We start from the raw sequence: 15,221 nt of genomic DNA, 5'->3' as shown, positions 1-15,221 counted from the left end.
CTTACTCGATGGTTTTCAACAAAGGTTAATACTTTTTGCTTTACACCTTTCGTTCGCCAGTTTTTTTTGCTAAGTAATAAAAGGTGTTTACGTCAATGGGTTGCTGTGCAAAAAGTAGTAATCGAAAACTACATGTTTCGGAAAAATAACAACAACATATTATGACAGAAGAAGATCAAAAAATAGCAATACCAAACTAAATTTTATCAGAGGGCCACTTATAGTCTATTTGTTTTGATCACTTGCCATTTGCAATTTGATTGAGAGTGATATTGACTAGAATTCTTACTTATCAAGAGTACCTATTATGAGAGTGCCACTTATAGTCTATTTGTTTTGTTCACTTGCTATTTTGATTGAGAATGATATCGACTAGAATTCTTATCAAGAGTACCTATACTTTGCCAATATGTGAAGGTACCTATACTGTGGTATTATGAAACAAGTAGAGCGGTTATGGTCGCGTGGTGTCGCCCACATAGGACGGCGGCAGAGGTCGGGGCGCAGGGCGACGCAAGGGCGCTGCAGCGGCGCCCCCGTGCCCTTGCCGTGGCCAGACGGTGCATGCACCCTGCACCGACACCCCCCCGCACCCCCCACCCCGCACCCCGCTCACCGCGCCCGCCGCGCCGTGCTACTGCATTTTAATAACCGTTCTGACTTATGCATTTCGGTCGGGAAAACCAAGTTGTTTTCGATTATGAAGTAGTTGAGGATTTTAATTCGTTCTTAGACGTTCGTTTTATGAATTAAGTCTTAAGTGATTTATTCTATATATTACTAATCCGTCTAAGCGGTCCCTGTCTTTAAAGAATATTAAGTAGACGCAATTCTTTGTGAGATAATTTATTGATACATTTTAAATATGCGTCAGCGATGTCTTTTTTTATGTAATTATGTAATAGATGTAGAAAATAGTAATGCGAGTCACGTGCTGCATGTATAATTATTGCTGCTGAATATATAAGATCGATATGTATATGGTAATTATTGAATGTAAAGGCATTACTCGTTTTCAGTGCTCTACAATGTACAAAATGCAATACGTATTTTAAGTTCATTCGCATACTTATAAGTTAAATAAACGTTCACATACTTACTTATATATGTCATGATACATTTGTCTATTACTCTGTTTTAGGGTTCCATAAGAACCCTATTGCTAAGCCTCCGTTGTCTGTCCATCTAAGCGTCAATCCGTCTGTCATAGGGCTCTATCTTTAAGGGCTTGAACACAAAACTGCGATGCGACGCGATGCGAATTCGCAACGCAGAAAATTGCGATGCGAATTGCTGCGATGCGATATCGTGCGACGTAGCGTCTCTCAGGGTGACCAACAACAACAACCACTGTGCGATGCGAATCAATTCGCAAGTTCTTGCGATGCGTCGAGGGAGCTCGCAGATTTTTGCGATGCGACGTCGCATCGCAGTTTTGTGTACGAACCCTTAAGCCGTAACAAATATATACTTGAAATTTTAAGTAATGAATTAATGGAAATTTGGTGTTACGGAATCCGCCGTATGTGTGTTCGACTCGCACTTGCTGAATTACCTACTCAAGAACAAGAACCCATTAAGATGTCACCTTTTAAATTTAATTAAAATGAAAGTAAAATTATGTAATGTTGATTTACGTGGTAGGTACCTAAACTTGCATTTAGAGTTTGTATTCTATTTTTTACATTAATATCTTACACACATCTATAAATAAGTAATATGGTTTAAATATTGCAAAATGTATTGTGTAAGTAAATATTTGTGCTAAAGAATTAGTTATTTGAAATCGCAGACGTCCTTAAATTGATACACTGAAAAGCATTGTTTGAAAATGTATTATGCGCGGTAATACGCTCATATGTCAAACATAACACGTCCTGCAAATTGATGTCAACGGCTTCTTGAACCTTCGCTTCACAAATTTAATTCACAATAAGCAGCAACACTTTTGTATGCGCCCGCGCACAATACCTATTCAGATTTATTGAGGAGCGCTGAATCGGTAATCGGCTATTCGGCCGGTCGCTCACCCTGCATTAAATACATGAACGTGTTTGCATCGGCAGGATACTTGGAGAGGACAAAGCGATTTCGAAAACCGGTGAAAGCCACATGCTGCCAAAGGACTGCACAGAATTTAGATTTACTATTTTGCAACCTAATGCAGCGATAGCCCTGCTAGAGATGTCTGTCGACCGATTAATCAAATATCGATTTTTTGGACCAATCATATCGATATTTTAATCGATCTCAAAACCTAAAAACTTACATTCTGTTGTCATTACATAAAATTTTATATCTTTTTTTATCGACCGAATTCCTGGGCGTTACGAAAGACAAATACCTGTTATTTCGCAGAAATATTCCCAAAGCAACAATAAAATAAATCAAATCATCATCAACCCATTACTGTCCCACTGCTGGGCAAGGGTCACCTCTGAGAATGAGAAGGATTAGGCCATAATAGCCCACCGCGCTGGCAAGTGCCTATTGTAGACTTTAGTAGCTTTTGAAACTTTTTTTTTAATTTTTCAGATATGCAGGTTTCCTTGCGATGTTTTCCCTTACCGTTTATGTAAGTGGTAAATATTTTTTCTAACTCGCACATAACTTTGAAAAATCAAAGTGCGCGCCTGGGATTTGATCCCTCGACTCCTCGATCAAAAGGCCGACTATCTTAACCACTAGGCTATCACTCGATAATAAAATATTTCCTAAAAATCTATATTATCCCAGATCGAATTTTCAGACTTAAATTCGCGTAGATTTCAAGAATGATATAGATAGATCTGAAAATCGATATCGCTAAACCTGTCGCTTATTATTATGAATTTCTGCACAATATTGTAGTCTGGGTTCGAAATCAGGAGACATCTTTGATTAGTAAAGTGATGTAGATCTTATCACTTTCTCAATTAATGATTGCTTCATGATGATAAAAGAAAAAGTCATGATTAAATTTTTCGTCTGTGAGAATTATAACATTTCAAAGTTAAGTAACATTAAAGATACTATCATCAATCTTGAAATAAATATAGTTTAAAAAACTAAAAAAGACGCTTATATGACAAAATCGACTAAAAAGTAGAAAATAATTTTTAATCTAGGAATCAATTAAGTACCAGTAAATAGTATAGTTGTGGAAAAAGTGTGGGGTGCTTTTCTGATAAATGGAGCACCCCGCGCGTAAAAGCATGTTCTTTAGTTTTTTAACTATATTTATTTTATTAATTTTTAGTATTTGTTTTTAGTATTAATTTTTAGTATTATGCATCTCCTGTTAAAAAATCAAGTGTAATACGCTATCTATTACGGTTTAGGAGATAAGAGCCCTGTGGCACACGAACAGACAGCGGAGGGTTCCGTTTTACCCTTTGAGTACGGAATCCTAAAAATCATTCTACAAGAGGCATGTTTCAAAAAAATTGAGTTATAGGGAAATAACATTATTATTTAAAACTAAAATCTACGCTATAACAGTTATTGAACGTAAAAAGTAATTATTGTTGCTATCTAGTATATTTGCGATTAACTTTCTCTAAGGCGCTCGAACAATATCGCTTCGAAAATCATTAATCCTGAGAATGTGGATAAGGACAATGGTACACAATTATTAAAATCGTGTATCGTCATCGATTTTTGATAATTCTTCAAAATTTTGAATTAAACTGAACGTTCAAAGTGAATAGAAATCGTGTTCAAAGATTCCGTTACTTAGTTACGTTCATACCTACATACATACATCCCAAGCTAATAAAAACGTGTTAAAAATGGGAAAATATGTCAGAAATCCATCAATGTACTACAAAAATGAAAAACAAATCACTCGTCTATTTATAAATAGAAATAAAATTGGAATTTAGACTACGTTATTTTAAATAACTGTCTCTTTAAGTTATGATGGTGTGGGTTTAGATTTATCCAATTTTAAAAAGTGTTAACAAGACATTTTCCTCAGATATGTTTTATTTTTTAACTATCTTCGAATGAGGCAAAGAATACTGCTCATAATTTCTTATTGATAAATGAAAACCAATTGTGATTTCTTACAAGTCATTTTATGTCGTTCGAGGTTCAAATCACAGGCCACCTCTGATTTTTCAAAGGTATGAACTTATGAAAAATTAATTATGATTTGCATAAACTCATTCTGAGAGGAGACCCAGCAGTGGGAAGGTAATGGGTTGACGTGTAAGGACATATCATGAACATTATAGACTGATAAAAACGCATATTTTTACCCAATACTATGATTATTTATTATAGTTATTTATGTATAAGTATCAGATTCTACAAAAAATATGAAAGTTATCATTATACCTTATCATCATTTGGTTTAAGATTATGCATTTCTTCATTGATAATTGACAACAGCTTTTCTGTTGACTCTGCCAGTTTGATTAATTTTGTAACTGACGACCGAGGAGCAATCTTTTTAAGTTCATTGAAGTTATCCCTTTCCATCTGTAGCATTTCAATGACGTCATTTTGAATTGGTTGTAAATCATTCAAAAATACGTCCTCTGTGTCTGTGTTATCTATTAACGAATTCAGTTCATGAAATATTCTTTCGTAGTCCTCATTGATTGCAGTTTCAATTTCAGTAAACTTTTCATGAAGCAAATCGTCAAGCATATTTTTATTTTTACTTTCCTTGTGCTTGGAGAAAACAGCAGCATTTTGAAGTAATGACAATAAGTCTGTAAGTAAAAATAAATGTATTATATCTACTGATATGCCATAAGGTATATATGACCCCCTTCCGCCCTTCCTTGTATTCAATTATGTCTACAGGTACAACCCGAACAACAGGTAAACCCGTACAACTCCGAAGATAGCAAAGTCAGACCTATTTCTGTCTAATAGTGTTAAATGTGGACGTGGTTCGGTTTTAAGGGAAAGTATGTTTGTAAATTAATGGGCGACAGTAGCCATTTACCACCAGGTAATAATATTGTTCTTTGCTACTTCTATATTATAAAAAGTAGAAATAATATTTTTTTACATAACCGACATATTTATATCTGTAATAACACAACCGCGTACACACAGACAGTCATACATGCTTTACAACAGCATAATAAGAAGTCGCTCGATATCCTCACTCTTCCCAAACGCAAGAATTGTTTCACAGTGTTATTTCCCAAGTACCACTGTGTGAAATTTGATAGAACCGGTATGGACCGGTTCTATCAAATTTCAAACATGATCCACGATGCGCATTTCGTCAATGCAAAATCAAAATATTTCAGCTTAACACTAACCGTTTGCTCTACAGCTTCGGCAATAATTTCCGTATTCCTCAATTAGATTCTCGAACTCAAACAATTGTGTATCGATTATTAGGATTTTATGTTTGAAATCTCTAAGATAGTCCATTGGATTTATTCTAGTTATGTCTTTAATAAAGTGATGGTACTCGTCTTGTAAATTAAGTATGTCGTACATAGTTCGCCCAAACTGATTCAGAGCTAAGTCTTTTAGTTTATTTTTAAGTATATCTATTTTTTCACCAAATACTTTGTCGTCATCTGATACTTGTTGTTGCATGTTCGTCCTCATTTCTTTTTCAAATAACTTTAATTTCGAGGTAATATCACGATGTAAATCTTCAAGTGAACTACAAATGTATTCATCTTGACTATCATTTGTATCCGTACCACCTAAATCTGTAATAGGAGAATTATGGTTATCTAAAATTTCGAATCTAGAAGAACTATAACGAAATTGTCCAAAAGAAAACTCACGTTTGATTTCACAGTTGTGTTTGCATATAATCATGTACCTTTCAAGTTTTTTAAGTAACGAGTTTGTCTTGTCAGATCTTTTAATAAAATTTTCTTCTAAATGAGAATATTCATCTATTACAAGTGCTAATTTCTTAACGTTTGGTTCTATATATAGCCTGTTTTCCGCAACGTCTTCTAAAACGTGCTTCAAATGCTCGGGACGGTGTTGGAACCAATACCGGAACTGTCCAAAATCATCTATGTGTTTGTCACGTACTGCTATAGCCTGGGAATTGTAGCTATTATAGATCGATTCGTAAATTGAGAGTGTTTTCGCAGTATAGTCTATCATGGTTTTGACGTCTTCTTTTGCGTGCAAACTTTTTCCTGGTGGGCAGGGCACTGACGGATCAACTGTGAATTTAAAAATACAATTTTGAATTATGCCTTTATTCGCAATTTTGTTTCAGATTATTTTGGTAATACCTAATAACTCTTCAGGGGAGCTGCTCGAACCTAACTCAGAAGACGAAGAGGATGAGCGTGCAGATTCTGATGATTCACCTGAAAATTTACAAATGTACAAGCAATATCTATATATATTTCATATATTTTAATAATTATTTTGATAAGTACTTGATGGATCTTCACAGGAGCTGCTCGACCTCGAGTCAGAAGACGATGGACGAGACCAAGATGAAGATGATGACGAACGTGAGGAGTCTGATGACTCACCTGAAAGATTTAAAAATACACACATAATCTTTAATCATGTCTATGTACGAGTACCATTCATATATTTTAAAATATATTTCGGTGAGTACTTGATGGATCTTCACAGGAGCTGCTCGGCCTCGAGTCAGAAGACGATGGATGAGAACAAGAAGAAGATGATGGTGAACGTGAGGAGTCTGATGACTCACCTGAAAATTTAAAATACACACAATCTTTTATCATGTCTATGTAGGAGTAGTACGTGTCATATTTTCTTTAATATATTTCAGTAAGTACTTGATGGATCTTCACAGGAGCTGCTCGGCCTCGAGTCAGAAGACGATCGATGAGACCAAGATGAAGATGAGGGTGAACATGAGGAGTCTGATGACTCGCCTGAAAATTTAAAAATATAGATACATTTTTCTATCATGTCTAGGCATATTTCGTATAATCTGATAATTAATTTGCTAAGTACTTGATGAATCTTCACAGGAGCTCCTCGATCTCGAGTCAGAAGATAATGAAGAACATGAGGGATCTGAGGACTCACCTGAAAAATTTAATATTGGACACAAAATCGTCAATCATATTAATTATTACGTATAATATATTATTTTACTATAATAATTAATTGTATACGTACTTGATGTATCATGGCAGGAGCTGCTCGAACTCGAGTCAGTATGATATGAACAAGAAGAGGATGAAGATGCTGATGGTGATGAAGAAGACGAGGAGTCGGATGATTCCCATGACTCTTTAGACGACCAGTCTTTTGGACTTGAATTCAAAACTAATGGTGCAGCTTGGCCTATCGTACTCTCAATATCCTCTTTGGTGTACTGCTTTTTTTCTAAGAGGTATGGTATTGGTGCAATGATTGCTGGCGCCTTACTTTCACCTGAAAATTAAAAAAATCATACACAATTCTGAATCTCATTTGTTGTATCTTTAACGTATTGTCATAATTATTTTGGTAAGTACATGATGAATCATCACAGGTGGTGCTGGAACTTAAAGACGATGAATATGAAGAATCAGATGACACTTTAAGCGCAGGAGATTTTACAAATAATTCATTATTTGCTAAAATCTGTTGTAATGTTAGAAAAATACAGGCAAAAGTAATGAGCGGCTTCATTTTGAATTTTTGTACACAATCAAAGTAATTACTCAAATGACTAGTTTTCTTTTATACTCAATGGCTTAATACTGGAATGTAAAAATAAAATGTTGATTTTATGATCATAAATATTTTTACATTTTTTGCATATGTTACGTTACATACGAGTTGCATGGTGTGCAGCTTTTGGGAGCGTATTATATATTAACATTATTATAATTCATTTAATATTAGCAAACGAGCATGCAGTCAACCTGATGTAAAAGGCCACTGCCGCCCATAGATATCTGTAAACAACCACAGATAGGATTAGAGACGTGTCTGAGGATGGTCAGCGTCGCTTTGCTGCCTTTGAAGACGAAATTAGTCAGGAGGACTAACATTGAAATTCGGAAATAAGAGAATCAGTCTTTAAAACGTTAAAATTTATTAACCAAACCCAATGCCAATTTAAAATAAAAAAACATAAGTACATTATAGTAAAAAATAGAACTTTGTGTGCCATTTCATTATTTTATTTATTATTGCCATAATCAATCTGTTTCCAATAATAGTAATGAAGTGATTATTGTGTTTTAATAAAAAAACGTTTAAGATAATCTATTTCTTCACCAATATTTGATAAGAGCTTTTGTGATGATTCCAATAGATTAATTAATTTTATAATTGATATACGAGGAGCACATTTTTTAAGTTGATTGAATTCAAATCTTTCACTCTGTAACATTTTAGTGACATCGCTATGAATCGGTTGTAATTCTATAGAAAATAATTCCTCTATGACTATGTTATCTAATAATGAATTCAGTTCTTCAAATACAATCGCGTAGTCCTTGTTAATTGATGATTCCATTTCAGTAAACTTCTGATTAAGTAAATGGTCGAGAATATTTGTATTTCTTCTTTTGTCGTGCCTGGAGACAACACCAACATTTTGAGGTAAAGGCCATACGTCTGAAAGCAAAGAAACGAATAAAAGTTAGTTATAAAAAATCCGCCTGCAAAGATTACGTGTCTGATGGATTCATCTCATAATTTTAGAATCCTCTTAATGATCTGAAAAAAGACATATTTTTCGCTTTAACCAAAGCCAAAGACAATTGGGTTATCATGAATATTACATGAGTTTACTACATTTTTTTAGTGTAATTGCAGAAAAAAATAAGATTAGGTAGCAAACGAGCATGCACTCCACTTAATGGTAATTGGTCACTGCCGCCCAAGCACATCTGTGGTCAACTCCATATAAAACAGAGATTGTACATGAAAGCGATGAAACAGATGTGGTGATCACTGATAACTTAGATAACCTCATATGTAAGTCTGTCGGTATCCCCTTCCACACATAAAAATAACTGCTTCACTCAATAAATAAGTTTGACGGTGGTACCTGCCATTACCAGATACGTAGTTTTTAAATTGATGCCTAATAATAAATGGATGTATTTCAGCATGATACTTACCGCTTTTTCTACATTTTTTACAATAATAAACGTATTTCTCAATGAGTTTCTCAAACTCAAATAATTTTATATCTATACGTATTATCGTATCTTTGATGTGATTAACGTATGACATAGGATTTATTTTGGTTATATCTTTAATAAAGTGATGGTACTCATCTTCTAAATGAAGTATGTCATATATAGTTCGTCCAAACTTTTTCAGCACTACGTCTTTTAGCTTATTTTTAAGCACATCTATTTTTTCAGCGAATACTTTGTCGTCGTGTTTTACTTGTTGTTGCATGATCATTGTCATTTTTGTTTCAAATAACATTAATTCCGAGTTAATATCACGATGTAAATCTTCAAGTGAACTACAAATATTATCTTGTCCATAACTTGTTCTTATATTACCCAAAGCTGCAATAGAAGAATAACAAATGTAAAGCTCGAATCTCTAAACACTTTATACCAAATTCTGTAAAAAGGAACTTACGCCGGTACTTGCAATCTTTGTACATATTTCTGTAACTAATAATATTTGTAATCAACGAGTTTGTTCTGTCAATTCTTTTAATAAAGTTTTGTTCTAAAGAAGAATAGTTATTACACATAATATAAGCCACTTTTTTAACGCTTGGATTTATGTTTACCCTTCTACGGGCAAGGTCTTCCAAAACGTGCTTTAAATGCTCAGGATAGTTGTGGAACCAATTCCTGAACTGTTCAAAATCATCCGTGTGCTTCTCAAATACTGCTAAGGCTTGGGAGTTGTAGCTGTTATGTATAGATTGTAAAATTAAGAGTGTTCTCGCCGTATCGTCTATCATGGCCTGGACATCTTCTTTTGCGTGCAAACTTTTTCCTGGAGGGCAGGGTGCTGACGGTGACGGTTCATCTGCGAATTTAAAAATACAAATTTGAATCATTCCTGATTTTTTAAATATTATGATTCCTTTAGTACTTGACATTATTACGGGGCTAAAGTAAATTAAGTTTAAATTTATCATGATAAGTACCTAAAGAATCTTCATTGGAGTTTCTCAAACTTGACTCAGAAGACGAAAATGATGATAAATATGAGGAATCTGATGAGTCAGATGGTGGAGAAAAAGAAGAAGAGTTTGCAAAGTCTTTAAAAAGTGAATCTTCTAAGAACAATTCTTCATTTGCTAAAATCTGTTGCAATGATAAGGCAATAAAGGCACAAGTAATTAGTGACCTCATTTTAAATTTTAGTACACAATCAAACTAATAGTCGTATGAACAGTTTTTCTTTTATACTCAATGTTTTAATACTGGAATGTAAAAATAAAATGTATATTTTATTGTCTGTAAATATCTGTAAATTTTTTTCGTTTGTTGCATGGTGTACACCTTTAGGGAACCTGTGGTATATTACTGTTATTTTGTAAGACTAGTAAACGAGAATGTTGTTCATCCGATGGCAAGAGGTTACTAATAATCAACCACAGATAGGATTATAGTCTGCGAACGGCAAGCGATACCTTGCTGCTATTGAACACGGAGTTGGAATGATTTGTTCATGTATCTACCTCTTAAGGCATTCTTTAAACCAGAACACAGCACCACTTAATATAGGGCAGAAATGGGTATTTTGGTGGCACTTCATGAACGGCTCTACCACCCTTACAAACTCAGTCAAAAATATTTCATGATATATTTTCCTGAATTAATAATTTCAGGTTGAAAACGAAAATAAATTTATGTGCCCACTGTATATCGAATTATTTATGTTTTTTATGAGTTCGACGTTATCTAAATATTAAAGATAAATACTTATATGAAAATTGTAGAGGAAATAAATACCTTTCTTATCGTACATGCACCGACATTTTTTGTAATTGCATTGTTAAGTAAATTTCTATAGCAGTAATTTATTATGCATGCGCTACAAGGCTCCACGGTCACCCACTTGTGGAAATAGAACCATGCCCAATAGCTGCCCACTATTGGGCATGGCACAATGTTTCAATCAAATGCTACAATAACCAAAAATATCAGTCATTTGAATAATCAGTTGGAAATTTGGCCTCTCGATCTGGGGGTCCCACTTTCAAATCCCAGGCGTTATTTGCGAATTACAAATTAATTATCATAATTGAACGACGAAGGAAAACGTGAGAAAACACGTCTTAGAGATATTTAAAAAAAACTCAATAATTAAATCTACTAATATATATCACTTGGACATATGGCGTTACTCTAAGAGTAGACCCGTGCCCAGCTGTGGGACAGTAATAACGGCTACTAACATCCTATCTTAAACCTCAAACCAATAGCCGATTGCGTGAATTTAATACAATTACTAGGTTCATTATTGAGTTTAAGGCGAGTAGAGATGGAAGGGGTTTAGGGGTTGAGGGGTGCGTTGATGAGGGACGGCGAGGTCAGACGGCGGCGTTCAAGGTGAAGGACGACCTGCCCGCCCGCTGCGACAGCCTTACACTTATTAGCTAGTATAGCTGAAGAATTTTCCTGTGAAATGTGTGGAACTTAACTAGACTTACGATTCAATAATTGCCTAAGATTTTGGTGTAGACCAGTACTCTTACCAGGAGTTTTTACGTTTTGACAAATATGACTGTTTTGGTATTTGTTTACGTATTTGACCATACAAATTCCAATCAGCGCCCCTAGCGGATTGTGTCAGAACTTGGAATTAATATGGGCCAATACGTAAACAAAAACCAAAACAGTCATATTTGTCAAAACGTAAAAACTGGTAAGGGTACAGCTTAAAAATCCCTAACGTATTGTACACTAAAACCTTCCTTGTAAGATATGCTTTTAAATAAACAAAACTCCATCCAAATTGGATAAGTAGTTTCTGAGTAAATCACAGACATACAATTTTACATACATAACTAGCTGACCCGACAAACGTTGTGTTGCCATACAAATAAAAAAAAATTAAGCGTGACCAACCCTTATCACTTAGGGGGATGAAAAATAGATGTTGGCCGATTCTCATAGATACTAGATAAGCACAAAAAATTTCATCAAAATCGGTCAAGCCGTTTCGGAGGAGTATGGCAACGAAAACTGTGACACGAGAATTTTATATATTAGATTAATAGTACCATACACCTCCTTTTTTGAAGTCAATTACACATTCTTTAATGTGTAAAGCTTAATAAAAGAAAAGTTTTATTTTTAAAAGCTTTTATTTAACTACCCTTAAAGATGAGTTGAAATTTTGCATATACGTTTGATTTGAATGACAATGCATGATTAGTTTATTGACGTCATTCAAAATCCAATATAGTAAACGCTTTAGCAGACTTATTACTTTGTGCACCCCTATGATATGCATTTGAAACGAAATTTCTTATCAATCCTGACGAATTTTTACTACCAAGGCTTAAAATTAACCTAGAAAAAATGACAAATTTCGAACATTGGTAGACAAAACTTGACTCTCAATTATTACTAATGACGTGAGTGTTTCATATTTTACCTAAGTACCAACCGTTTTAATTTTTAAAATAAACTCCCTACTTCTAAATTTAGTTGCTCTATTAAAGATTAGCATTATGTTATCCTTAACATTTTATCACTCGCTTACTTTGCTGCAAATGTTTTAAAATTCTTTGACCGCTGCGCTGACCTAACTAAATCGTATCGGTCATTTGAAGAACATATTATTTTACCTACATACATTACGGCAACTTAAAGTTCAGCCCAGAGCGTCATAGTTTTAGGGATAATTGTAGCAATTCTAGGTATAGGATTTGTTACAAACACAAAAATATTGAGGCCGTGTCCTCTACGCTGGCTTTGTACGACTTGACATACTTAGAAATGTAGCTTTCCTCGGAATATCTTATATATAAAATTCTCGTGTCACAATGTTAGTTATCGTACTCCTCCGAAACGGCTTTACCGATTTTCACCAAATTTTATATGCATATTCAGTAGGTCTGAGAATTGGCTACTGTCTATTTTTCATACCCCCTAGTGATAAGGGTTGTTCACCCTAATAACATTTTTTTATTTATATGGCAACACAACGTTTGCCGGGTCAGCTAGTTTTCCTTTAAATACCTTTTAAGTTATATTTTATTCATAATACCTAGATCAGTCTTAGAATGAAGCTAAAAAAAAAACCGAGCGAGTTCGGGATTTAATCCCAAATATTAAGCAGGAAGCCGAAATTATTGTCCTGTAGTGATTTCAGTCAAGTAGCAACAGAATAGCCCACCAGTAACGCAGAGGTGGAGAGCGATCGAAATTGTTTCGAATGACATTTAAAGTGCATACATGCGCGCCGAGGCGCGGTACGGGCAGACTGTTGGACGCTCAGACGAACTATGCTATTAAGTGACGTCACAGGCGACATTGTGTAAGGGGACACGGCGTAATGGAGCGACACCATCCGTTATGTAAGCGCGCATCCAATAACAATTAGGCGGTCCAAATCTGGCTAGCCATGATTGTTTATGTCCCGCCACTTTATATTCAAAGTGTCTACAAGTGTGTCACGATGATTAAGTGCGCGACAGATAGCTGTTACCTCTTTCATTGAATGTTAAGTGACATTAAGCACTTCATGGTTCTTTTGTAGATGTTTACTTTGTTGGGTGATTTTAAAACAACTCATATAAATTGTAAGTCACTTAAGTGCAAATATGTGAGTGATATTTACTTCCGTATCAAAAGTGAAGTAGGTAAATTAAATTTCTATTTAAGAGCAACGTCATTTCGTGATTTCTCACCGTGCCTTTAACGTTTTACTTATTATGAGTGGAAGCGATAATAACATCATTATTTTATCTTGTATCATTTGAAAATAAATTGATTTGAAGTCTAAGCCTTAAGACGTAAGACTACCAAACCCAAATTACAGCTGACTAGCTGACCCGGCAAACTTTGTACCGCCTCAAAATCTCTTTATTGAATATATTTCATATAAAATATAGCCTATGTTACTCGTAGATAATGTAGCTTTCGAATGGTGAAATAATTTTTAAAATCGGTCCAGTAGTTCTTGAGCCTATTCATTACAACCAAACAAACAAACAAAATTTCCTCTTTATAATATTAGTATAGATGTATGACCATAATTTTATGTTACTCTGCATGTTGATTTACCAGGTATATTGTAAAGATAAGACCGAATATATACCTTTTTTTTTTTTTTTTTTTTTTGTCGAGGGGGAAACCTTCAAAAGGTACCCGACAACGTGGGAGCGACGCCGAGTTATGTGGGATTTTTACCGCACTAAAACCCCCCCGGTGGCCGTCCTCTGCGCTGCGTTGAGGGCTCCGGGATCTCCAAAGGAACGCAACCGGAGTCCTCTAAGCGCGTTGCCCCGTCGGGCTCCGCCCAGGTGAGCTTGTCGCTCGCCACACCATCTGGTGTATACGACGGTATGCGACCACACATACCGTCGTCCTTCCCGGGGCCGCTGGCCGGGCGGTTCGAGCTCCCACTCTTGCCGCCCGCAACCCCGGAAGCCCCCTTTTAGTCGCCTCTTACGACAGGCAGGAGATACCGTAGCCCTATTCTAGTCCCGGAACTACAGGGACAAAGACCGAATATATACCTACCAACGTCACACACGTCAGTAGCACTACCATGAGTTGGCATAGAAACGCCACTATAGAAATTATAAATAGAAAACTATTGTCATTTTGCTAGTGAATAACATAACTACTATCGTTACGGTATTTCTTGACAACGTCTGTCAAATTAATGACTCATGGGACCGAACTTGTATGGCAATAGATCATAATGACATTCGCTAGCGATTTGATTTCGATAGGTTTTTTACGTATCGAGTCACGCCACTACGGATTTTAGTTCTACGAGTAACCACCAGAGGCGCTGTACAATTTTTCATACATTTATTTTACGCAGTCGCTAGCGAGTAATACTTTTGTAAACTCATGGTAGTGCTACAGATCTCAGGACTGGCAACGCATTTATTATAAGGTCAGGAGAACGCTTATTCTATAAGAAGTTTAAAGGTAGAACCCGTTGTGGTTCAACTCCGGCGCCACCACCACCACACCTATTTCTGCCTATTAACAGTAGTGTCAAGCGCTGCTGTGTTCTGGTTTGAAAGGTGTGGTAAGGAAGATATACTTTTCTGAGGCGTTCCAGCTTAGTCCTCAGGGGTAGCGGCGCATCTGTGGTCGACCTCAGGTAGGAATATCTAATCCTATCTAGGCTTGCTTGCC

The 15,221-nt window shown here is 35.5% G+C and overlaps 1 protein-coding gene across 1 annotated transcript; it reads right to left on the bottom strand.

Annotated features, from left to right (window-relative positions):
* Positions 1-454: 454 nt before the first annotated feature.
* LOC140756171 (uncharacterized) lies at positions 455-6,162 on the bottom strand. The gene is made up of 4 exons (XM_073091608.1): positions 5,748-6,162; positions 5,265-5,669; positions 4,321-4,700; positions 455-634 (listed from the first exon to the last, which is right to left on the bottom strand). Exons 1-4 carry the CDS (start codon positions 6,079-6,081, stop codon positions 455-457), a joined length of 1,299 nt encoding a protein of 432 aa, XP_072947709.1. The 5' UTR covers positions 6,082-6,162.
* Between the last annotated feature and the right edge of the window lie 9,059 nt (positions 6,163-15,221).

The sequence above is a fragment of the Epargyreus clarus genome, unplaced genomic scaffold (genome assembly GCF_041222505.1).
Source record: "Epargyreus clarus isolate Ecla_fem2 unplaced genomic scaffold, WU_Ecla_fem_2.2 ptg000034l, whole genome shotgun sequence".
Classification (NCBI taxonomy): Eukaryota; Metazoa; Arthropoda; class Insecta; order Lepidoptera; family Hesperiidae; genus Epargyreus; species Epargyreus clarus.
This window is presented reverse-complemented; position numbering and strand designations above follow the sequence as displayed.